Below are 25097 nucleotides of genomic sequence, written 5' to 3'. Positions count from 1 at the left end.
CCAGAGTGTGGGATTTGTATTCACTATTTTGCGGTGGGGTAATGCTGCAAGGCATTTTTGGTGATATTTGACTACTTTTTAGGTTAGGTGCAGAACAATTTCTGCAGTAAGTTGATCTTTTGTGGTGATGGTGAAAACAGTCTGGACGGCAGGAAGGAAACAAAACTGATATGATAAAAAGAATCTGATCCATGAAAATTGACCAATTAGAGGAAAGCATTCAGATATCTGCTGAGCGTTCTCCTGATTGCTTTTAAATGGTGGCATGGGGACTGGACTCGATGACCTCTCGAGGTCCCTTCCAGTCCTAGAGTCTATGAGTCTATATTGTAATAAAATTGTAGTTTGGGTGCTCTTCCTTCATTTCAATGACTATATTTCTTTGTAATGAAAATACATAATTGTTTGAGAGCCACATTATCCCCTCTGCCTTGGTGGGTGAAGAGAACAAAAAGCAGGCAAATTAGAAGGGGTGGAAATGCCATTCGCAAAGCATCACCCCCCACCAGCCCGACCGAACGCCCTTGGGAGTTGTGGCTGATGAGCCCTTCAGTGCAAGGAGCTGCAGCACCTGGAATTCTCAGGTCCCTACGCTCATAGCACAAAGTGGTTTTATTGGTTCCTTGTGCAGCAGAGGTGCCTTTCCCCTGGACAGGGCAAACCTAGCTTTCTGCATCTGGTGTACAGCAGAGAGCTCCCAGAGAGCAGGAGCTTGGTCTATTTCCATGTTCCCCATGGCCACAAGAACAGGAGTTTTCCATACTCCCCTAGATTACCAGAACAAAGTAGAAATGAAGAGCTGGAAGATGGTACAGCAGATGCTTGAGGTGCCCAGGGCTGAAAAAAAAGTCTCTGGTTTGTTTTTGATGGGTCACCTGCTGGCCTTGTTACAGGGAAGTTACTAGAGAAAAACACTGAGGCCACACTTCAGCAAAGGACAGGGTGTAACTTTAAGCCATTGAGGAATCACACCGGGCCTGGCTTCACACGTGCTTAAATGCGCTGCTGGATCAGTGCTCTAATGGATTAAGGTATTTTAATCGAAGTACTGGATGCTACACTTGGGGACTATCAACCAGGACTTCCTCCGTATCTCTCAGCTACCCTTTATTTCAGACCCATACCTCCTCCTATCCCACTCAGTCTTGGTGTCCTTTACTCTAACTTATCAGACTGCCCCATGAAACCCAGGCAATGCCCAACATTATCTAAGCTAAAGAAAATGCCTCCTCATTTCCAGCTCACTGTGCTATCTGTTTTTCTCTTTCCATCATTTGAATAGCAATGCTTGCATGTACACAGCACCTTTCACCACAGGATCTCAAAGCACTTTACACAGAATTATTATTTCCATTATGCAGCTGGGGAACTGAAACACAGAGCTATTCAGCGTCTCTCCCAATGTTACATGGAGCCTGATCCTGTACTATCCACATGTCAGTGGGAATTTTACCATTGTCTGATGAGCACAGGATCAGACCCACAGCGAGTGAGGAACACACTTCAGGTCTCCTAATTCCTAGTGCTCTTCCCTATTCACTAGACCATGCTGCCTTCCTTTCTGGATCTTTATCTCATGTTACAGGCCTGGTCCTGCTCTCATGGAAATAAGGGGGATTTTTGCTATGGATTTGCACTGGTAGGATTGGGTCGTGTATCTCTTCTATTTGGGCCTAGGCAGGTTGAGAGGCAAGCCCTGCATCCTTTAGCCTTAATGGTACAAAGCAATATTCCAAATACATTTTAAAAAGTTCCTACAAGTCTCCATTGATGGCAATTCTAATGAGCACCTCCTGAAAGTAACTGGGTATCCAGTATAAGAAATTGAGCACAGTGGGAGTGGCGGGCACTTCCCACCTTCCAAGAAATGCTCAGTTCTGTGCAGGATTGGTCCCTGTGGTTCTGATCATCTGAGATGCTGAGCACTTCCGACGAGGTGCACAGTGCCCTTAGTTCCACTCCCCACTCAGCTCAGATCCCCACAAATTCATTTCTAAAACTAGCTGGGTTCAGTGTCAGAATGAAAGGGTTTGGGCCTGATAAAAAGGGATATTGGCTTCACCAGTGTGATATATTATGTAAAAAAATATATACTACTACCAAAGCAATGGTTGCTTAAAATAAAATGTGAAAGTCCTTCCAGGATGCATTTCTATGCACCCATCTCACAACAGGAAAAAATCAAAACCCACGGATTTTTCAAAATCTAAGGCTCAACCACCTGCATGCTATTCTCTCTGAGAGGCTGTCCCAACAGGAAAGGAGACAAAAATGGCTTTAAGCCATCTCTGTGATCTCCTGATCTTGGGGCTGTACCATCCCTGGCACAAGCTGGAGCAGCCTTCAGGCTGCTCTATTGTGTGTAAGTCCCAACAGCCTCCTGGGTACCAGCAAGGGTTCAGAGGGATCTAGGAGTATCCTGGCCCTACCCTTATTCCCTAGACCATGCCGACACCAACCAAGGATTCTTAAAAATAGAGAGAATTCTCACATGGCCAGCTTTTCCTGCTTTAGGTTGTTGGAGTGGAGCAAATAAGCCTTAATCTTGGGGGGGGGAAATGGTGGCTAATGATTTCAATGGCATGAAGCACTATGCCAAGTAATAAGTGCTTGCAGGATCGGGCCCTTAGATTGTAAATTTTTGGGGCATGGACATTGTCATAGATACTTTGTTAAGCACTAGGCACATTTATGTTGCTATGCAAATATTCACAAGTAGGAAAAGAAAATGTTGGCTGTTCACCATTGCAAAATATTGAGGCTTTATTGGGTAAATTTACTAAACCCACATACAACCAGCGTGATCAGATTGTGTGTGTGCATATGTACAGGTACATACATATGTACAGGGCAGTGATGGCAAAGGCAAAATCCATCTCCCCAATCTGAAGCCAGGATGGGGGCTTAGTACAGCCTCACACCACATGCCAACATCCCTCACTATCATAAAGTCCATTTACAGTGGCTTTTTGTAACAATGAACAGCATTTTAAGCCAGAAATCAAGTCACTTAAGCTGAATCTCTGACTCCTGAAAATGATCCAAGTGAGACGATATGAACAGCAGGTACGATTCCTGCCGCGTTGGTATGGCTGGCAGCATTGGTTAGCGCATTAGCCTTTCACCTCTGGAGTCCTGGGTTGCAGCTCCCTATTAGTCCAAATCAAAAAACTGCCCTGCAACATGGTGTATTCCAGCCAAGGGGCATCTGTGTTAAAGACTCAGGACCTGAACAGCAGGGATGTTACAAGTCAGTGAGATTTTCACTCCTGGGCTCCAGGGGCTTTGGTTTACACAAATCACTCTGCTGCACTGGGGGATTGTGTTCCAGCAAAGACAGTCCCACAGTTCAGTAGTGTGCTTCAGAAAGGAGTGAGCCTGTGTCAGTGCCAGTCCACTAGTGGGGCCTAAACAGGAATAACCCTCCCACCCCCCAACACATACTAATAATTAAGAGGGGGGGCCCTTGAGCTGCTCGGGACCTAAGCGATTGCTTAGTCTGCTTATGCCTGGTGCTGGTTCTGAATTGAGCCCACCTACATAGGCAAAACAATCATTTTCAGACAGTAGTTTGTGCTAGAAAGATCCTCTGGTGGGGGTGGTATGCCTATGTGGACATACTGTTTTTCTCCTTTCCATAAGCGTCCACTTCAGGCACAAGCTACATCACTAAAATGTCTTAAAAGGCGGGGGTTTCAATAACATTTAGCCCCTGGACAGCTGGGGCAGGATTTCTTTAAGGGTTAAATAACATGGTAGGAGTGCTTATGGTACAAACTCTGGCTCCATGTACGTGAACCCTGTAGCCGAGCTGCCCAACATGCTAAAGCACCAACTTCATCCCCCTTTAGCACCATAAGAAAGCATGTTTTCCTGATAAAAAACAATCAAACAACTCCTGAAAGCCTCCTTTCATCTGCTGTTCCCTCAGCTTTAACCACTTGTGATCTCCAGTGTGCTGCCATATGATGCATCTGCTTTAAAGCCATTTATTGTTGGGAGGTCAGCCTTGCTAAGTGGGCACAAGATCACTGACAAACAAAGGAAACATTTTAATATATATCTGGGTTTTCAAAGGCGCATAAGAGAGTTAGGTGCCCAAATCCCACTGAATTTCAGCCTTAATGCCTGTGTCCCTGTTCTCATCAATGAAATGCACAGCTGCCAAGCTTTGTGCAGTTCTGTGTATGACATGACATGCAAATTATTTGAAAATATGCAAATCAGCTTATTAAATGTGCATATTTGCAAACACCTTGTATAAGTTATAAAATTTTGGCTTAAGGTCAAAACACCTCTACCCCAAGCACTGTTGGGGTGCTGACAAGTGTCTGGGGAATAGGTGGGTGCTATCTAAGTGGAGGTGGCTGGGAGAAGCTTTGGGGTAGTTAAGAGAAGCTGGGTGGGAAGGCCAGGGGGAAGCGTAGCGGGATAGCTTGAGGTAGAAGCTGGGGACAGCTATGTTTGTGGGGCAGCTTTTGAGGGTGGGACACTATGGAAAGTTGAGGGCAGCTGACTGGGTTAGAAGTGGGAATCTGCCAGAGATGGTCTGGTTGGTTGCCAGGTTTGGGGGAGATCTGGGGCCAATACTGAGTCCCCTTCCCCTCAGTGCCACTTGCTACTTCCTACCACCATCACTGCTGCCACTTGGATGCTCTTTCCCTGCTCAGATCCAGTAGGGGGTGCAGCGACAGGGAGCTGGCTTGGCTGCCAGCTGACTATGAGCACTCATGAACAACTAATTACCCCCGGTGAAGCCACAAGTGAGTATCTGCATGTGCAAACCAGACAGCTGGGTGCACACACAGCCATCTGTATGGGCAAATGCATAAGTACTATTTTTATCCTTCACATATTTTTAGTAACAGTGAGCCTCCTGGGATTGGGAAAAGCCCAGTTTCCAGCCTGGCTGGGAAATACCAAAGGGCTTTTCCTTGTATTAAGCCGGTGTTTGCTCGAGTTACTATAACTAGGAGCCAAGTGAGCCAGTCAGGCAAGGGTTGATTGCGGAGTTAGAGGCAGTTACATGCAAATTTGGGATTAATCAATTCAAATAATTGCAGCCTTTGCCTAATGGTATTAAAAAACCCAGGTCAGCCACCTAGGACAAAGTAGGAAACTGGACACAAATGGGAGGTAGTAGTTCTTTGAACTCCACTGTCTAGTGTGAGAAAGGTGGCTCTCCAAAGGTGTTTGTTGACTGGGCAAGACTGAAGGACAACATCAGTCTAGGGCAGAGATCGGCAACCTTTGGCATGCAGCTTGCCTTGGTGGGCCGGTTTGTTTACCTGCCATGTCCGCAGGTTTGACCGATTGCGACTCCCGCTGGCTGCGGTTCGCCTCTCCAGGCCAATGGGGGTGGCGGGAAGCAGCGGACAGCACAATTTGTGCCGCTTCCCACTGCCCCCATTGGCCTGGAGCGGCGAGCGATTGGCTGAACCTGCGGTCGCGGCAAGTAAACAAACTGGCCTGGCCCACCAGGGGGCTTACCCTGGCAAGCCGCGTGCCAAAGGTTGCTGATCCCTAGTCTAGGGCTACTCAAATGTACCTCGGTAGCAAAAGTGAAACAAATAACTGAATCCCACGGTTAGTCTGTTGGCAGTGGGCTAGATTAGCATTTCTCAAACTGGGGTCCGCGGACCCTCTACTCTAGGGAGTCCACGGTGCCCCACTGATCAACTCCTCTCCCCTCCTCCCTCAACTCCTCCCCTTCTCTCTCAGTGCCTACTGCACGCTGGGGAACAGCTGTTCAGCAGCATGCAGGAGGTGCTGGCAAGGAGGTGGAATGGGGTGCCCTTGGGGGAAGGGGCCAACAGAAGTTGGGAAGAGGAGGGATGGGGTGGAGTGGTGACAGGAATAGGTGGGGTGGGGAGGGGCCTGGGGCTAAGTGGAGCAACAGGGGGTCCGTGAAAAATTTGAAATCAAAATGGGGGTCCTCAGGTTGATAAAGTTTGAGAACCACTGGGCTAGATGATAACATAACATAATTTAAGGGTCTTGTGTTATGAGCATGTAGTGACTCTAATTTTGCCAGGCTTTTCCCACAGAAATTAAATCAATTCCAAAGGCCCTGTAAATATAGAACTGAAAACAAAATAAGTCATTTAAAAATATTATACTGTTTCTGAAGAGAGCTAAAAATGCAGTTATGAGGGAGAAATTATTAACAAAGCATTTTCTCACCTATTATTTCAAGAAAAATAATAGGTCTTTGGGAGGAGACGAGAATGAAGGTGAACACTGAGTAGCCATTACAGAACTGGCAGAGCAGATAACAGCCACCATGATTTATGAAGGGTTCATGATTGTTATTATGCATGGTAAATACCTTTCAAAATTGCTGGGAATAAAGGTTTAAAGTTATTTCTTGCACACACACCAAAAGCTTTGCCAACTAGATTGACCTTATTAAAGGGTTGAGAAATTAGACACAGCAGGGGGCCATCTATTGACAACAGGGTAGCTTGGGTATAAATGCAGGCAGAACTGGCCCAAAATAGGTATGAGCAAAAATAACTCCTTCATACATGTTAGAGGGGGAGCTGATAACCCAAATCTCTCTGTTATGGTGTTTTAAATTTTCTTGCTGATTTTAATCCAACGTATAAAGTCTTTAGACAGTCTTGCCAACTCTTAAAGTCTTTCAATGTTTGGTGGTTTTCTTAAAACCACCAAAGCACCAGATCTTGGAGTCTTGTGGTTCGGTAAGAATCTCCACTGGCTTTGTTTTTAAACCCACCTGGTTGCAGTGAAAAGCATGAAAGGTGAATCCTAACAGCTCAAAAACCAGAAGGTAAATAAAATTATTAAAAAACTAATGATTTTTAAGCAACATCTCATGAATGTTTTGAGATCTGACTCACGAACACTTGAGTTGGCAACACTGCTTTCTCTGGATCTTTTAGTTGGCATTGCTCTTTGGTAAAATGAAATTATTGAGATCTCCACAGAGTAAAAAAAAATAAAAAATCCACAAAGTAGGAACTTACCACAACAGACAATAGTAAAAGTGGGGAGTAGGGTCAGCAACCAGGGCGATAGAGGAGAAAACAGAAAGTATTTTAATTAGGGAAATTCCAAAAAACAAATAAGCAGCAATTGGCAGCAAATAAATAAATTAAAAAAAAAAAGAGGTGCGCATCAATTGAAATATTTTAAAAAATAAGGAAAAAGAAAAACATGCAACAAATGTGAAGGCTACGAAGCAAAACGCTCAGCAAAAGGTGGCAATGAAAGTGCACAAAGTAGACGAGAACATAAACCATGGGTGTGTTTTACCATGCAATAAAACAAGACTGAATGATGTTAAAATCATAACCAATGACAAGGGGATACTTCAGGGGTCGATTTAGCATCATGAAGATTGATCAAAATAGATGCTCACAGGCTTTCATTACTTATTGGCTATTGAGCACACATAACTTACATTCTATGATACAAACATTGGATTGCTTGGTCACCTCATCTGCTAGGAATTGTCACAGTTAAAAGCAAGCGATTTACAAGGCAAGTTCTTTTACATCAGAAATTACAAGTAAACTATTGAATTTTAATTCTTGACAAGCCAGAATTAGACACAAAGTTTATACATCTCTGGCCAAAACTCTTAAGTGTAATAGAGAATATGTAGGACATCTTCTGTAGGCTCCAACTCACAAATGTATGTGCTTACGTGCTTTCCTGAATTGGGGTCTTAAAGTACTGAACAATCTTGATAGTAAGAGTGGACCAGATTGAGTTGCTTGATTTAAAGTAAAGCAGAAGCAAATATCAGTGCTTGAAAAGCTCTTTTGGAAACTGAGGAAAATAATCTAGGAGTGTATTTACAAAATGTTAAAAAAATCTTTTTAGACCACCAAAGTTGATGTATAAGAGCAAAATTGCAAACATAAGCAACTGACCTATGAACTGATTCATCAAAATCACAGTGAACTGGTCTGTGTGAGAGATCTAGTGGACATCGTTTATTTTTAATCCAAACGAGCGTCTCTCGTGGTAGATATTGTAGAAATGCAAGCATAGGGCCTCTGCTAAAACTAAAGCAGCAGAACAAAATCTCTGGCGTTAAAAGAATTGAGCTATTTTATTCCCACCCAAAAATCTGCATTAAAAAAAAGCATTCAGCGTTTGTCAATTACCAAGATTAAGTGGCTCTAGTATGAATGAATGTCTGCTTAGCCATTACAGGTTTCGCTTTTGACACCTCTGAGCATAAGAACTTAAATCGACCCCTGTGGGTGGGGTGAAAATATGGTATGAGGAGATGATATTCTGTGTCAATGCTGATGAGAAGAATTATAAACAAAATATAAAAACAAACTAGTGATGATAGTGGCTCATTCACCAAAGAACCTCATTAGTGGAACACATTGGCATCCATGCACTACCTACAGCTTCTTAGAGTTTCCTACAACTACTACAATCGTTTTATTGATATTTCTTTGGTTAATGAATTCAGTTTAAACAGCAGACAGCAACAGAAATACCCACAGCTAGCACATGTGGGCAAAGCGTTGGCATGAGTCATCTGATCAATTAGTGTTCTTTACTAACTAAAATATTACCTACCTCCCAGCCAGTACTCTGTATAATAAAAAGTAAAAAGGGCATGTCACAGAAACAAAGAGAGATGTTTCAAAGGCCAAAACATGACCACTAACGTAAGGTATTATTAATCTGAAATGGTCTCATTGATTATAAGTTACCAGGCATCTGGTTTCCTTTGGCTGAGAAAAACATTACATGATTGATTAGAGAGAGATCAACCACTTTTTTGTCCTTTATTATTCTGTTTATCATGTCTGGTTAATTTCAGGAATTCTGGCACAGCCATTTATGTGGAGAGAGCAGGGCCAGATCCTCAGCAGTGTAAATCAGGATAGCCAGTGGAGCTATGCAGATATCCATCCACTGAAGAGCTGGGCCCAGCTTATACTTTTATAGAAGTGTAAGTAAACCAACGGTCACGCATACCCAGGCTATGTGAGGGATGCATACTAAACCATTGTACTGGTATTTGTTTTAGAACTGGCTGCTGAGTTCTAATGCTCAGGCACAGAAAAGGACAAGTGCTATGGCCAATCCTGTAAGGTAACAAGCACCTCCATCTCCCATTGAACTGAGGTCCACTGAGCTCAGTGGGAGTTGAGGCCTTTTAGCATCTTCCAAGAAGTGCTCAGCAACTCACAGGATGGGTCCCACATAGCTGCTCTGACCCTGCAAGATGCTGAGTGTCTCCTATGTGGTGCCTTCAAATCCTGACTGAGCATAAGCCTCAGTTCAGGAAATCTTCCCAATTCAGGACAACTTTTAAGCACGTGATTAACCTTTAGCTTAAAGTTAAGCATGTGTTTACACGGGGGCCACAGTTTTTACAATAAGCCCAGTCAGAAGTCAGTTCAGTGATTAGCAGCCTATTGCCTGCTCTTACATCACTGCCTTCAGTCGAAGCAGGATCAGCTATGAGGTAGCTAGTATTGCACGGAAAAGAGCAGGAGATTGCACAATGTATTTAGCTGAGACTACTGCTTTGCTAATAACACAGCCCAGCTACCTCATTCCTAAGTGTTTGCTTTTTCAGTGACATGGACAATATTGTCTGATTTTTAGTTATACTGGTGGATACAATTTTAAGGATTTTTTTAAAATAACAGGTGTTTTCAGAATGAAATCTAATTTCAGAGGCAAGGAAACAAGGATATTTTGATTTAATTTTACATTTTTGTTTAACAAAAAAAGGATTTTGGTGAAGTTCAAAATAGCTCAGGCAGCCTATGAAGAGCTAAATAAAACCCAAGCATTTCTTAATGTTATTTAGCAAGCTAAATGTAACAAACCTTTTTTTCCTAGTATGCAACCATATTTTAAAATAACACCTGAAATTATACATTTATAACTAGTAAGCACAATGCAACTGTCAGATTTCTTAACTCATCATTTTTGTTATTTACATGAAAAGTTTGTATGTGCAGACTTGACATCCTTGTATGATTATAAAGGTCCCAAGAGTCAATGCTCATCAGCGATCCTTGCATTTACTGTCGACCATCATTTTGATGTTATTCGTATAATCTGATTGAAATGGCTATCTCCTTGATAGTTAGCTTTGGTGGAAAACAACACTAAAACATTTCAAATATCTTCACAGTTCATACTGCAGCTGGAGATTAAAATCATTACCTGATGAACAATTTTGCTGAATGCTTCTTGGAGTTTACCATGAATTGTGGACAGTTTCTTGGCATCTCTGTTAGCTTCATGAATAGGAATAAGGACTTTGTAAACCTCGTTAACTGCTTCATACATGCCAGCCTACAAAAATAATATGTATCAGATGGATCTTTCTATCAATTTAACAGGAAAAGAAAAGAAATACACCTGGTATAGAATGCATGCTCACAGTACTTCAGTAACTATGATTACAAAATTGAAGTGGTTGCTTATATACCTACATTTATTGTAATTTAATCAGGAATTTTTTAGAAGAGATATCAAATCCTCAGTAAGTCATAGACCCAAAAGCACATATAGTAACACATTTCTATTTATTTTTAATAAACGTATTTATTAGTGAAGAGGGGAGAGGCTGAACCAAATATTAAATAAGTCAATGGGAATAGTATCTATGTCTGAGCGCACAGTATGGTCCATTAGGTTTAGTGTGACTTGGGTCTATGTAATTTGTATATTGCATTCTCAAACTCCAGGAGATGGGACTTATGAAGTGTCTCCCTGAAGCGTGTCTGCCAAGTAGCACCATTTGCCCTCTCACCCAAGGTGATCTGACTAGGGTTCCACCCATCACAGATGGATTTAGAAGCATCTGCAGAGGCACTATGCCTCCCTACTCCCTCATGGCTTTGCCAGTCCATTGCAGGAAATGTGCTGCCAGGCTCTGATGTCTGTTGCCCCGCCACAGGGAATTCCAAGTCATGTTGTGGTAAATAATTACCTTGTCCTTAAAAGCCTGTCTCTGATGGGTACATTGCTACCATTCCATTACCATCCCAACCTCTGCCCACTCCTAGCACCAGCCTGCGCTCTCCCTAGTCACAGATTACAAACCCTGCCTAGCAATCCGTGGAGGGGCATCTGTGGTATGAGGACAGGGAGGCTACAAAGATACCACTCAGCAGCTGTGTGCACCAGTCCCCTCTACTCAAAGGGGTGGAAGGAACTACATGGTCTTTAACTATGAATGTAGAGATAATATTCGTCTTTCACTAACGGTGAATTAGAACTTGAATTAGAGCTTCCCAACTAATTAAAACTCAATTACCTGAAATGCTGAAATGGAAACAAACCCACAAAACCCACTCAGTGATAGGCTATGGTTGATTACAGGGGCAAACTAACCTGCCCAGGAGAAAAAATGCTACCAATGCCAAAAAAAAACCAACAAGTGATATGGCAGAACTGTACAGTTTCATTTACAGAACATTTTCCTGAATACTGCCCAGCACTATGAGGGTTGCTGAAGCAGATATAGAGAGAGATTAAAATCTTCTACCATGGAGAAAGACGCTGCAGCCTGTTCCAGCAATCCCACCAGACCGGCTTCTGTAAAATACTTCCCGGAACAGATACCTTCTTCATCTGGTGAGACAACATCATCAGAAACTGCGGATTCTTCCAAAACATTAGAAGATATGTTCTAAGGAGACACAATTTAGATAGAGTTGAAAAGTTTTAATTGAGCAACTACATTTAATACTACAAAAGAAACAATTAATCTGACACTGGGTCAAAAAGCTTTATTCAGTTTTTACTCAGGCCACATCCTCTTTGAAAGAGGCAAATTTAAAGTATTTTTCATTTCGCCACAGGCCCTGATCCAGCAGAGCACTTATGCATATGCTTAACTTTAAGCCAGTGGGACTACTCACATGCTCAAAACTAAGCATGACCTTTCATGCTCTCCTGGATTAAAGCCTGATGCTCTTAGTCACAACCTAATCACAAGAACAGTTTTCAACAACTGTTTCATCAAAGAGGCTGATAAAGGAGGTGCTGTTGTCATCATGAACAGGTCTGACTACCAAAAGGAGGCCGCCAGACAACTCTCCAACACCAAATTCTACAGGCCACTTCCCTCAGATCCCACTGAGGAATACACTAAGAAACTGCAACATCTACTCAGGACACTCCCTACACTAACACCGGAACAAATCATCATACCCTTAGAGCCTCGACCAGGGTTATTCTATCTACTACCCAAGATCCACAAACCCGGAAATCCTGGATGCCCCATCATCTCGGGCATTGGCACTCTCACTGAAGGACTGTCTGGATATGTGGACTCCCTACTCAGACCCTATGCCACTAGCACTCCCAGCTATCTCCGTGACACCACTGATTTCCTGAGGAAACTACAATGCATTGGTGACCTTCCTGAAAACACCATCCTAGCCACCATGGATGTAGAGGCTCTCTACACGAACATCCCACACACAGCTGGAATACAAGCTGTCAGGAACAGTATCCCTGATGATGCCACAGCACAACTGGCTGCTGAGCTCTGTGCCTTTATCCTCACACACAACTATTTCAAATTTGATGACAATATATATCTCCAGATCAGTGGCACTGCTATGGGCATCCGCATGGCCCCACAATATGCCAATATTTTTATGGCCGACCTGGAACAACGCTTCCTCAGCTCTCGTTCACTCATGCCCCTTCTCTACCTACGCTACATTGCTGACATCTTCATCATCTGGACTCATGGGAAGGAGACTCTGGAAAAATTCCACCACGATTTCAACAGCTTCCGCCCCACCATCAGCCTCAGCCTGGACCAATCTACACAGGAGGTCCACTTCCTAGACACCACGGTGCAAATAAGTGATGGTCACATTACCACCACCTTATACCAAAAACCTACCGACCGCTATGCCTACCTTCATGCCTCCAGCTTCCATCCCGGGCACATCACACGATCCATTGTCTACAGCCAGGCACTGAGGTACAACTGCATCTGCTCTAACCCCTCAGACAGAGACCAACACCTACAAAATCTCCACCAAGCATTCTCAAAACTATAATACTCGCACGAGGAAGTAAGGAAACAGATCAACAGAGCCAGACGTGTACCCAGAAGCCTCCTGCTGCAAGACAAACCCAAGAAAGAAACCAACAGGACTCCACTGGCCATCACATACAGTCCCCAGCTAAAACTCTCCAACGCATCATCAGGGATCTACAACCCATCCTGGACAATGATCCCACACTTTCACAGGCCTTGGGTGGCAGGCCAGTCCTCGCCCAAAGGCAACCTGCCAACCTGAAACATATTCTCACCAGTAACTACACACCACACCAGAGGAACTCTTAACTCAGAAACCAATCCATGCAACAAACCTCGATGCCAACTCTGCCCACATATCTACACCAGTGACACCATCACAGGACCTAACCAGATCAGCCACACCATCATCGGTTCATTCACCTGCACGTCCACCAATGTAATATATGCCATCATATGCCAGTAATGCCCCTCTGCTATGTACATCGGTCAAACTGGACAGTCGCTACGGAAAAGGATAAACGGACACAAATCAGATATTAGAAATGGCAATATAGAAAAACCTGTAGGAGAACGCTTCAACCTCCCTGGCCACACTATAGCAGACCTTAAGGTGGCCATCCTGCAGCAAAAAAACTTCAGGACCAGACTTCAAAGAGAAACTGCAGAGCTTCAGTTCATCTGTAAATTTGACACCATCAGCTCAGGATTAAACAAAGACTGTGAATGGCTTGCCAACTACAAAACCAGTTTCTCCTCCCTTGGTTTTCACACCTCAACTGCTAGAACAGGGCCTCATCCTCCCTGATTGAACTAACCTCATTATCTCTAGCTTGCCTGCAAATATATACCTGCCCCTGGAAATTTCCACTACATGCATCTGATGAAGTGGGTATTCACTCACGAAAGCTCATGCTCCAAAATGTCTGTTAGTCTATAAGGTGCCACAGGATTCTTTGCTGCTGTTTCAGAAGAGTTATACCCTGTCTGGAACAGCAAAATCGTATTAGATAAAGCTGTTTTCAGGACTGCTTCCTGAAAATGCTTCTTAACAAGGCCAACTTTGATTTGTAATTAGGACTTTTATTATTGCTTCATATCTCGGTATTAGGTGGTATTAAAGCAAAATGTACAATTTTGGGGGAACGGAAGCACATTCCTACCTGAAATGTTACACACCCTACAGGAAGGTATTTTCGATCCTCAAGCATGCTTAAATATTCAGCCACGAGGGCTGCTGAGTGGACCAAACACTGGGCAGATTCAGCATGATTGCTCCTTTCAGAATGCTTTCCAGCCATGTTCTGTAACCAGGTCAGTCGCAGATCTGGGGAAGTTTGATAGCCCTTCGCAATTCTAGTTGAAAACAAATGTCTTGCAATTAGTGTTTATTTACTTATATGTATATTTTACAAGTACCCATCCATAGTTCTAGGCTTGAGATAAACATCTCTGAACTACAGTCATATAAAAATAATTGCCTGGACTTCCAAACTAGGAAACTCTTGGTGTCGTTATCATTTAATTTTTGTATTGCAGTAGCATCTAGAGGCTAACCAAGCTGGGGCCCCCATTGTGCTAGGTGCTGTACAAACACCAGTGTAAATATATGCTATAGCAGCAGCATAGGAAGAAACAGGGTGGTGTTTAAATAGAAGAACTCGTTTTAAAAACATTTTGACAGTGAATGTAATCTTCTTGGGACATAATAGCAAAGTGCTTGATCCTGGGAGGTGCTGAGCACTCTAGCTCTGATCCAGCAAAGTGTTTAAGTACAGAGTAGTCCCACTGGCTTCAAAGTTAAGCATGAGCTTCCGTGTTTTGCTAGATCAAGGCCACAACACACAGCCTCTTGCAGGATTAAGCCCTACTGGCTTTGGGCTGGACCGGGCATAGTGTGGGCAGACACTGTGTGAGCTTCCGCCCCTCCTCTGACAATGCAGTTGGAGCATAACCTGAAATACCCAGGCTGATTCAGTCTGGGGCCCTTCCTGAGGAGACACTGCCCACTGGGCTGAACAGTGTTAATTTCTGTGGTGGTTTGTGGGGTAGGAATTGGGATCAGACCCCCAAGTTCACCACTTGTCACCTGATCCAAGATGTGCCTTCCGTGCACCAACCTGCTACAGTGCATCAGGGGAAAAGGTGCCCTTATCCAGCTCTCTTAACAGCAATCACACTCCCAAAATCTAAGACATTTGGGCCATGTCTCACTGCAGGCTGATCAGACTCGTTCACCAGGCCCCAGGACCTGGCCTGATAGTTTCAAAATAGACTAATAGCACGATTTTAGCTGTCTCTTTCTATCCTGCTTATCACTCCTTTCCTTTTGCCTACTGTTTGTCATGGCCTGCGCCTGGTCCCTCTGAAAAGACTAGTTGTCTTTTACTTCTGTGCAGCTAGACTGGTCCTGTATCCCAGATGCCTTGCACTAGTACATGGGACAGAATCTGGAATGAAAAATGTTACCCGACGTTTTCCCTTCTGGGACCGATCTCTCTCCCAGTGTGCCCCACCCGCGAGACGTTCTTCAGATATTTCACTGCTGAGGAAGGCTGCACTGCTAATAGCTTTTATAAGAATTCGATGTTTTGATGCTATTTTGGAAGCACTAATCTTGAGCATGGGAGGAAGAGGTTTGGTCAAACTCTGAGGCCTGTGGGTGAGTGTCAATGGCCTCCTGTATTTGCAGGAAAAGTCGTGCCACTGAAATATCTCAAACTGGAGGAGAGGTGAGCACCATTTGACCTTTGCATTAAGTGGTATTGACATGCTCAGCACCATGAGGATCATGGTAACACAAGGAAAGCAGTTTAAATGTAAAAGAGGTGATTGCTACTTTTAAAAAAATCACTATGACAGGAAATTTCAAGTTCTAAAGATGGGAAATACAGCATTCAAATACCACAGCTGATTGCATCCACTGTACATCTTCTGCAATAGGCATGTAAACTCTACCTGTACATCAAGTCTATCAGCATTTCTGGATCTTCCTGGTGTTCCTTCATTTTAACTGTATCAGACAGGATCATATGGAGGTTGAACACAAGATCCTGAACCTGTAATACAGAAGCCGATGAAATGAATTGCCATCAGGAACTCACTATACACTAAACACATTAGGGCCACAGCCTATCCTGAATCTTTGTACATTTGCTCCTTGTTATTAGTGGGAGCTAATCAAGGGCTTGAGTTTTACAGAGCAGCTCATGGATCCCTCTCCAGGAAATGCATCCGACAGCTCTGCTATACGTGGCTTAATCTAAATCAGCCTGTTTTAAAAACCCAGAATGAGCCACGACCAAAGGCTTCATGAAAATCCAGCCACTCCTTCCAGCTAAACGTAACTCTTGGCCTGGTGGTATTTCTCTAACCTGATCTGGGAATGTCGTCTCCCGGAGTTCCAGATCTTCTTCAGCGTACGTCAAAATAGTCTTCAGAGAACGTCTCAAAAATTCCTCATTGAAATTCTGGGACGTTCCCACCAGGGACGAGAGGGACATGGTCACCTGCATTTTCACTCTGGCAAAGTTCTGCAACAGAAAAGTTGCTACAATGCAATCACTCCACAGGAATCTTAACTGTCCATTGCAACACTGGCGCAGTGCTGTTTGCATCCTCCCACCAGCCATGGATGCGGGATAAAAACCAAACATCTAGTAACACCTTCCCTTTCTTAACAGGGCTGGCCAACTGAGCAGCCTCAGATCCTTCCCTGCCTCTGAACAATGCATTTTTTTGGTGTCTCTGCCACTTTGTTTGGTGTGTGTCTTTGGCTGGCATATGGCAGGGGTACTTCACTCCAGACGAGTGTTCTCCTGAGAACAGCTGTTAGATTTCCCTGCTTCTTCTTGCTCCTCTCTTGAGCATGGTGTATGAAATGACCTGTTGGCCCCTGTGCGACCCAGTCCTTTTAAAGGAAGAGATTACCCCATGTATGCATGACCTTCTATTTCAGGTACCCCATTCTGTGTTGTTTCAGCCCACAGGCCAAATCCTCAGCAAGAGGGTACAGAGGCATTATAATTTCAGTGGACAGAGCCCTATGATAGCAACTAAGGGAGCTCAGTTCCCTTCCCTCTTTTGCTCTCAATTTAAGAGCATCTGAGCCCAGAAGCCTGTGCATACTTCAGTCTCTGCTGTTCACGAACAGCAAAGATTTTATCACAAGATGAAAGAAGCTCTAATCTTAGCTACAGGAACTCTGTAATGAAACACAAGGTGTTTGGGGTATACTTTGTGAGATTGCTGCAGTGGCGCTGTTAAAACATTTAATAGTAAAGTGAACACTGGGAGCTCTATTTGTAATGTAAAGTGCATATGGGGAGAATCAGGTTGAGATCCAATTAGGTTCTTACAGAATACAGAACCAACAGCACCTAATTAGTCTAGATTCATGCAGACCTTTCACAGAGGACACACTGAAGCCTTGTGATGGGATAGCCGAGGGGACAGGTTGTGGCTCTCTTACAGGGATGCACAAGGCGGGCAGAGGGCAGTTCCTGCAGTGGCCTCAGGGATGCTGCCCCCTTAAGGGTACAAAGGTGTAAGGAGCCGGCAGGGCCGCAGAGGAGAATGCCTGTGGCGCTCTCCTAGGAGGTAGAGCAGTGGTGGCATTTCCCAGGAGTGTTGTGCATCTCTATGCGCTCCTGGCCTAATGTGGCCCCACACCATCTCCTGCAAGGGGCCTGCGCCTAACAGCCCGACATGGCCCTACAAAAACAGTGAGTAGTAAACAACAAGTCGTTCAGTTTGAGCAAAATTCTACATTTCAGCGGAGGTCCTTGTCCATCTTTTTTTAATAAGTCTCTATAAAATTACAGAGGAGACAGCCTGGTCTAGGGGGTCAGGGCACCAAACTAGAATGCAGGAGGCTGGGGTTCTAATCTCTGCTCTGCTGCTGACCTGACGTGTGACACACGGCAAAGTCACTTCACTGCTCGGTGCCTTTCTTTCCCCCTCCTATTCTGTGCATGTCTTGCCTATTTTGATTGTAAGTTCTTTGGGGCAGAGACTGTCTCTCACCAATACAGCACCCCACATCGTGGGTCCCTGAACGCCAGTGGGGCTTCTAGGTACTACCAGAATATAAGCGAACTCCAAATGATTCTAATAAAATAACAGCAGCAGCCATATACTTACATTTCCAATCTCGAAGTTCTGCCTCATAAGGAGGTAAAGAGAGGCACTCGCGTGGGACCGTATGGTACTAATGCTGCTGCTGCAATGTCGCAGAAGCCTCAGGCAGAGATCAGCACACTGCTCGGTCTCCTCTTCGAACAGCAGCTCAGGGAACTGTAATGATAGCACATGAGAGAAGTAATTCTGCTGAGGCTGCCAGCATCAACTAATGGACCAAGTTCAGAGGTGAATCTAAGGATTCATCTAGGCGGACAATTAAACCGCGGCAAGCTGGGGTGTGACTCTACCGTGCACTAGTCTGCTGCAGTCTGTCTGTGTGCGTTAGCAGTTCATTAGAGTGCTCTGGGCTAGTCCCGTTACAAAGAGGACTAGATCAAAGCGCTCAAATGAACTGTTAACGTGTCAGTCAGATGCACGTGGACAGATAGACCACAACTGGCTAGTGAGGGGTCAGATTACACCCCGGCTTGCTGCGGACTAACTGTTCACGGAGATGAGCCCTAAGTTACATTACAAGGAGTTTATATCAGTGTAAATTACATTTTCTTCCAGTTCCCTCGGTTTCTATGTTAAGCCAGGTTAGACTCCTAGCCTTTCTTACTCAAACTTAATTAGACTCATGGATCAAACTCGAAGGTCTGAGGGTCAAATTCTGTACACTAGGTTGGACTCCATTAAGATATTAACGTCTACATGTCAAGAGGGTGTAAATGACATGACGAGGAGTGGGAAGAAGGAGAAGAAAGGTGACGTTACATTAGGATAGAGGGTCCTTGGTGTGCTTTAGAGCAACATGGGCTCCTTAGGCACTGGTATGCTGGGGGTAAGTAGCTCTAAGTAGGTCTCAATGAGTAAGATCAGCTCAGTGTGTGTAGAAAAGATGTGATATAATTTTAACAAGCAGCCCAGCAAAACAAATTCATTCTGTCCACAGTAGTCAGACCTGAAGTGTATGACTGCAGGTAGCAACATGAAGAACAATTCATCAAACCACACAGCGTAAACACTAACGTTAGGAAGTACAGAACAACAGCCTTGCAGTGACATGACCCAAATACTGAAGAGAAAACCCCAGTACATGTGACAGCCTCCTGCAGAACACTCACCTTTGAAACCAGAGCTCTCTGTGTGGCGAAGCAGTGTTGCAGATAAAGTGCACTCTGATTACAGGCCATGCTGTGGAGAAGAACTTTCAGCACCCCACCGAGAATGCTCTCTTTGGATTCCGTCACAGACACAGTCTGTTGTCAAAATTAAATCAACAGTCACATGAACAAAGTTAACCCTTCGGCCGATTAGGTGGTGCTACTGTCCTGAATAATCTGCACTGACCTATTAAAAATGTGTGAACCTCACAAGTTTCTGAGCCAAATCCTCAACAGGTGGGAATCAGGAGTCCTACTGAAGCCAATTTACACCTTCTGAGGATCTGGCCCTTGAAGCGTTCTGTATGCCCTAAGCTCTATTACAAATACTGTTTTAGAGAGACACTTTGGCTGGCTCTTGTGTGGGTTTGGAAGGTGGAAGATGCACCCAACACAAGAGCCAGCCACGAATGGATTCTCTGTGTGAAACTGTGGCTCCACTGAAGTCAACAGAGGATTTGCCATGGACTTCCATGGGACCAGGATTGCTCCTCGCTAACACTTAAACAACCTAAGAGACAAAGAACAACAGGGCCATAGTTGCAGAGGGGAGCTCACTGCACCTCCTTATGAGATAATTCTGGAGGTACCTTCCCCACGCGCCTCTGGGAAGCACAATTCCTCCTGCAGAGCCCTGGGGCAGAATGGCAAACTTGGGAAGGAACTAGCAGAAATTTGTCAGAGGAAGGCAGGACCATGGAATTAGGACATAATCTGCCAGGCATTATTTACACATTAAAACGCAAGAAAATATTTCCGGCACTACTCTAATGAGGGCGACAAGGCTGGAGGAATGTTTGTGATTTACTAAACAGACTGTTATATGACTGGGGAAAAAAATCACTGTGATCTTTTATCTACTCTAGGATCTCACCTCCTGGGCCCCGCTTTCTGCTGCAGCAGCAAAGTTTAAATACGAACAGCAGGAGGGCATAGTTTAAGAATCTGAACCACTTAACCTGCTAGCAAAATGTTATTCGGACATCTGCAAAATCCCCCTCTTCCTTACCTGGACAACTATTTCTAATGTATCCAAAATAATCAGATTTGCTTCAGTTGCAAGATTTCCATCAATAAGTGCTTCATGTTCTATCTCTGCCCTTGATCTAACAGAAGAAAAGACAGCATTCAAGTTATAGTTAGTTTAAAAATCAGGCCGGCACATTTTCAAGGCTCACCAGTGGGAAAAACCTTGCTATAAATGCACACAGTTAGTTATGGACAACACCACAAGAATATCTAAATGCATTAATACATGTAAGAGTACAGAGGGAGGGAGAATTGGGTTTTTTTAATTAATGTATAAAATATTCTATGCTATTTAGGTTTATCACCCTCAGGCTAGGTCATGATAATTTCTTTTCCTTTCATTACTCTACCAGTAACCTCTAATATCAGCATAAGCATCAAAGTCCTGCTTCAAAGGTGGTTTAATAGCATTGTAAGGCATGAAACAAAAGAAATAAAACACCTTTTACTTTATGTTACAGGATATGAGCACAAGATGGTGCTCTATGAGCTATATTTTTGCGCCTTTTGCACTACTTTGCCACTACGTAGTAGCTAGGTTGGGTCCAGTATATTGTACATAGTACATATATCTGGTATTTATTCTTTTGCCTCTACATTATATTAAAGGTTTCTAAATATCAGCTTTCCAGAGAAAATCATATCATTGTGCTATTAAATACAATGCACTTGCTTTCCTGGAAAAGCTGACTGTGGTCCCAGTCCTACTCACACTGGTGGTCCCATGTCTTCAGTGGCACTATTTAAACTTCAATAAAATTAGCTGGATTTGGCAAATATCCATTAGCAATTTTAAGTATGATTGTGGCTTGCCTTGCTTGGCTGAGCAGGAGGGTGGGTGGAGAGGGTGCTCCCCTTCCATCCTTGTGTGGGGAAAAGATACAGTATGGGAGGGACACACAAATGAGCTGGCTGGATGCAGGCAAAACCCGCATGCCATCCTTTCAAAGGTGCCAGAGTGCCCGCTACAGCACTGGTTCCTCCAGGGCCCTGGGAGCAATTCTAGCTGACTCAACCAAATTTTCTCCTGGAGCTCCTGCTGCAGCACGGCTGCCTCACACCCTGCCCACCACGGAGGCTGTGCTATAGAAGCATACTCTAGTCCTAAATCTCTAGACTATGAAAGCTCTCATTGAAGCATAGACTGTACCACTGTTTAAAGGATATCAACTGCAAAAAGAAGGGCTCAGTGGGATCACTTCACTTGGCTGGACAAAATTCTTTGTACTGAATAATACTCTACATTCATTTGTTATAAAGTGATTATTCTAATGTAAAACTCAAAGTGCCAAATTCTACCCATTGATGGAGTATGTGCTCACAACTCTCATTGTAACCAGTGGGAGCTGTGCAGAAGGGAGGCCAGATTTGGCTCAGAATAGAATGCGCAAGGATGACTTGGAGTGTGGGTTTATGGAGTTGTTTTAGCAGATTTTTCTTTTAAGAGAGAAAATTAAATTATCTTTTGTCTACCACAGTAGTTCCATTAGAGACTCCAGCTGTTCAAGAGGTATGTGAGGCCACTAGCAGGGATAAGAGAGATTGTTTGGGGTACAGTACCATCAGCAAGATGATGACATACAGCTCTATAAGCCAAATTCGTATCTGGTGTTTTTTTATATTCGCTGCTATGGAATCACATGAGGGAGGAATTTGCTCCCATGTCTCTATTTCATTGGATCTGACAGTATAGTTCAGCTTTGCCAATATGTGGACATGACCGGAGGTTTGGATAAAAGTTACCTGGCTGACAAAACAAGAGGTTACAGTCCTGAGTTGAGTAAAAGCAATTGGCAGGGATGGTAGAGGTGGCATTAGCCCTTTCATTTTCAGGAGCTATGTCTGTCTTTTGTTGTTGGATGCCTGGCTGCTTCTGGATAGCCAGATTGCAGCAGCAGTCAAGGGAGCTTTTTTCCATCTTCATGCAAAGTACTTTTAAGGGACCCATCACCTAGAATTTAAGTTCCCTTTTGCTAGATGGTTACAGCCCTTCCTTTTGGACACAGACCTCACCACAGTCATCCACGCCAATGGACCACCAATGTGTATTCCACTTCAGAGAGAGCTTGGAATCCTCAACCATTGCAGAGTAAGGCTGCTTGCTTATACAGGGCAGTTTCACACCTGGACCACTTCACACCTTTGCTCCACAGACTGTGCTGGTTTCCCATCCATTTCAGCATGCAGTTCAAGATGCTGGTTGTGACCTAAAGCCCTCTGCATGCAGGAGTCTGCCTATCTCCTTGTAGTCTTGACTGCTGAGCCAAAAATTCCTATATCTGAGGGCTGGTGGCTGGGTGTTCTTAGTGAAGGGTCCTTGACTATCTCCTAGATCTAAGTTTGATGGCTTTCAGAATATGTTACAAAGGCTATTTACTCAAGTTTTTCCTGAGACGTGGGGAGAGTTCTTTGGTTTCTGGAGAGAGTTAGCATGGCTACTTGCGTCCATGTAGCTCATTTTGGCATGTGTTCAAACACTGTCTTCTAAGTGGATGAAGAGGTATAAGATACACCGCACATATGTAACATTAATTCATTGTGTAGTGTTGCCTGTCTCTGTGTATGTATGCATGCGCACATGTACACAAACACACACAAATACTTACTTCATAATAACTCTAATTTCTAAAACTCTTGGGTTGACACATGTCTGCAAAATGCAACAGTGAATCTCCTGGGATTCTATTCAAAGCTTGTTACACAGATATGCTAGAGCCAAACAGCAAAAATACTGCATTTCTGTTGTGCTGGTGGCAAGTGCTCTGGAGATGTCATGGAAGGAGAACTATGTACCCCAGCGTGCATTGTTGATAGGGTGGATGCACTGCAACATGGAGGGGATGAGGTGGAGAATATGGTTGTGCCAAGATCAAAGCACAGGAATCCATCCACAGCACAAATCCATGGGACCACAAACAAAGGAGGGAAACAGGGTCCAGCCATGTGGGAGGAAGGAGTAGATGCACTGTGGGTGGCTTGGCCTTCCTTCTATTTGGGCTCTGCCATTTCCCAGTTCCCTCAGAGCTTCACTTGAGCTGTTTGATGTTCATGATTCGGGCCAGTCCTTTTGCTGGGCCTTCAGAGTACCACTAAAGGAGAATGGAAGCCTGTGGGGTTGTAATTCTAGATAATGGGAAACGTGCGCAGCAAAACTCACACACCATTCCTGTGCCTTCTAGCAAAAAACAAAGCAAACTTAAAAAGTAATGGTTGTGACAAGCAAAAGGGATTATTTCAACCAGTTACACACACACACAAAAAACCTTTGCCAAGCATCACAAACAGAGCTGCAATGGTTGAATATGCAGATGTACAAAACGAAAATTACACAAAAAAGCCACACACCGATGCTACAGTACCTGAGTGGTCTGTGGCTTCTAAAAACACAGCACATGTGGAAAAACAATCGAAGGGATGGATTAGGACAGGAAAGGAAAGCATGCTTGGACAACTCCAGAATAAGGGACTCTCATGGAATAAGGCAAAGATGACATGAGACATATATGCTATCTGTAAATATAGCTAATGGATTTTTTCTTTACATTACAACTCACTGCAGGAATCTAAGAAGATACTGGAGTTTACTAGTCTTAAGTCTCATTCTGAAATGCTGAGAAAGAAATGGAAAGTGATGCTGTGTCTGTCAGCATTAAAACTATTCCCATATAATCAGCCTGTCCGCTTACGGTCTGATCCTGCTCACACTGAGGACAACTGGACTGTTGCCTTTGGCTTCAATGGGAGCAGAGTCAGGGCTTGAGTTTGTAACGTGACCATGCCGTTGTTGATGTAGAAGGATAAGATAAGAGTTACTTGTCAAGCTTTTCTGTGTTTTGACGCCAGTGAGTCATATCCTTTCTCCATCTTAGATTCTCCTGACTTCCAAACGCACTCCCAGATGGACTTCTTTCTGTTGGGTAACATCAAATTTTTTTAAAATAAACCAATATTAACTTTTTCCATGTGGCAACCAAAGACTTGGTTGCAAGTAATATGTGACAGTCAGCATGAGAAAACTCTATAGCATGGAAAGCCGTAACATTCATCTGTCTGTACAGTAGAACTGCAGAGTTTCGAACACCTCGGGAATGGAGGCTGTTTGTAACTCTGAAATGGACATAACTCTGAACAAAACATGGTAGTAGTTCTTTCAAAAGTTTACAACTGAACACTGACAATACAACTTTGAAACTTTACTACGCAGAAGAAAAAATGCTGCTTTTAACCATCTTAATTTAAATGAAACAAAAACAGAAACCGTTTCCTTATCGTGTCAAATCTTTTTTTTGAAACTTTCCCTTTTTTTTGGTAGTTTACATTTAACACATTACTGTATTGTATTTGGGTTTTTTTGTTTGTTTTTGGGTCTCTCCTGCTGCCTGATTGTGTACTTCCAGTTTCAAATTAGGGGTGTGGTTGACTGGTCAGTTTGTAACTCTGATGTTCGTAACTTTGAGGTTCTACTGTGCTTATATGGCCCTCCATTGCCATATTATCTGACATTTCACAATCTTTAATGTATTTATCCTCACACCACTGCTGTGAAGTAGAGAAATACTAGTATCCCCATTGTACGGACTGGGAACTGAAATACATACAGACTAGTGTCTTGCCAATGTCACACAAGAAGTCTGTGGTGGAATTGGAAATCGACCTTGGGTCTCCTGGGCCTAGTGACCTAGTCACTGGACCAGCCTTCTTCTCATACTCAATAAATAGCAATATTAATCTCAACGGGGTGTTAATTCTGACACACG

The 25097-nt window shown here is 43.7% G+C and overlaps 1 protein-coding gene across 12 annotated transcripts in view; it reads right to left on the bottom strand.

Moving 5' to 3' along the window:
• DOCK7 (dedicator of cytokinesis 7) overlaps positions 1-25097 on the bottom strand; it is a 160585-nt gene that overhangs the window by 10637 nt on the left and 124851 nt on the right. For 5 of the 12 annotated variants that reach the window (XM_030572523.1, XM_030572524.1, XM_030572530.1 and 2 more), the window contains 11 exons: positions 24154-24250; positions 23700-23717; positions 20321-20417; positions 19273-19407; positions 18167-18319; positions 16399-16557; positions 15983-16083; positions 14188-14380; positions 11510-11653; positions 10180-10311; positions 8569-8583 (listed from right to left, as the gene is read on the bottom strand). In XM_030572523.1, coding sequence (XP_030428383.1) covers positions 8569-8583; positions 10180-10311; positions 11510-11653; positions 14188-14380; positions 15983-16083; positions 16399-16557; positions 18167-18319; positions 19273-19407; positions 20321-20417; positions 23700-23717; positions 24154-24250 — 1244 coding nt within the window. The remainder of the gene's footprint in view (positions 1-8568; positions 8584-10179; positions 10312-11509; positions 11654-14187; positions 14381-15982; positions 16084-16398; positions 16558-18166; positions 18320-19272; positions 19408-20320; positions 20418-23699; positions 23718-24153; positions 24251-25097) is intronic. The other 7 variants (XM_030572526.1, XM_030572528.1, XM_030572535.1 and 4 more) reach the window with 3 other exon arrangements.

This window comes from Gopherus evgoodei, chromosome 8 (genome assembly GCF_007399415.2).
Source record: "Gopherus evgoodei ecotype Sinaloan lineage chromosome 8, rGopEvg1_v1.p, whole genome shotgun sequence".
NCBI lineage: Eukaryota > Metazoa > Chordata > Testudines > Testudinidae > Gopherus > Gopherus evgoodei.
The sequence above is the reverse complement of the archived record's forward strand: the minus strand, read 5'-3'. Positions and strand labels throughout refer to the sequence as shown.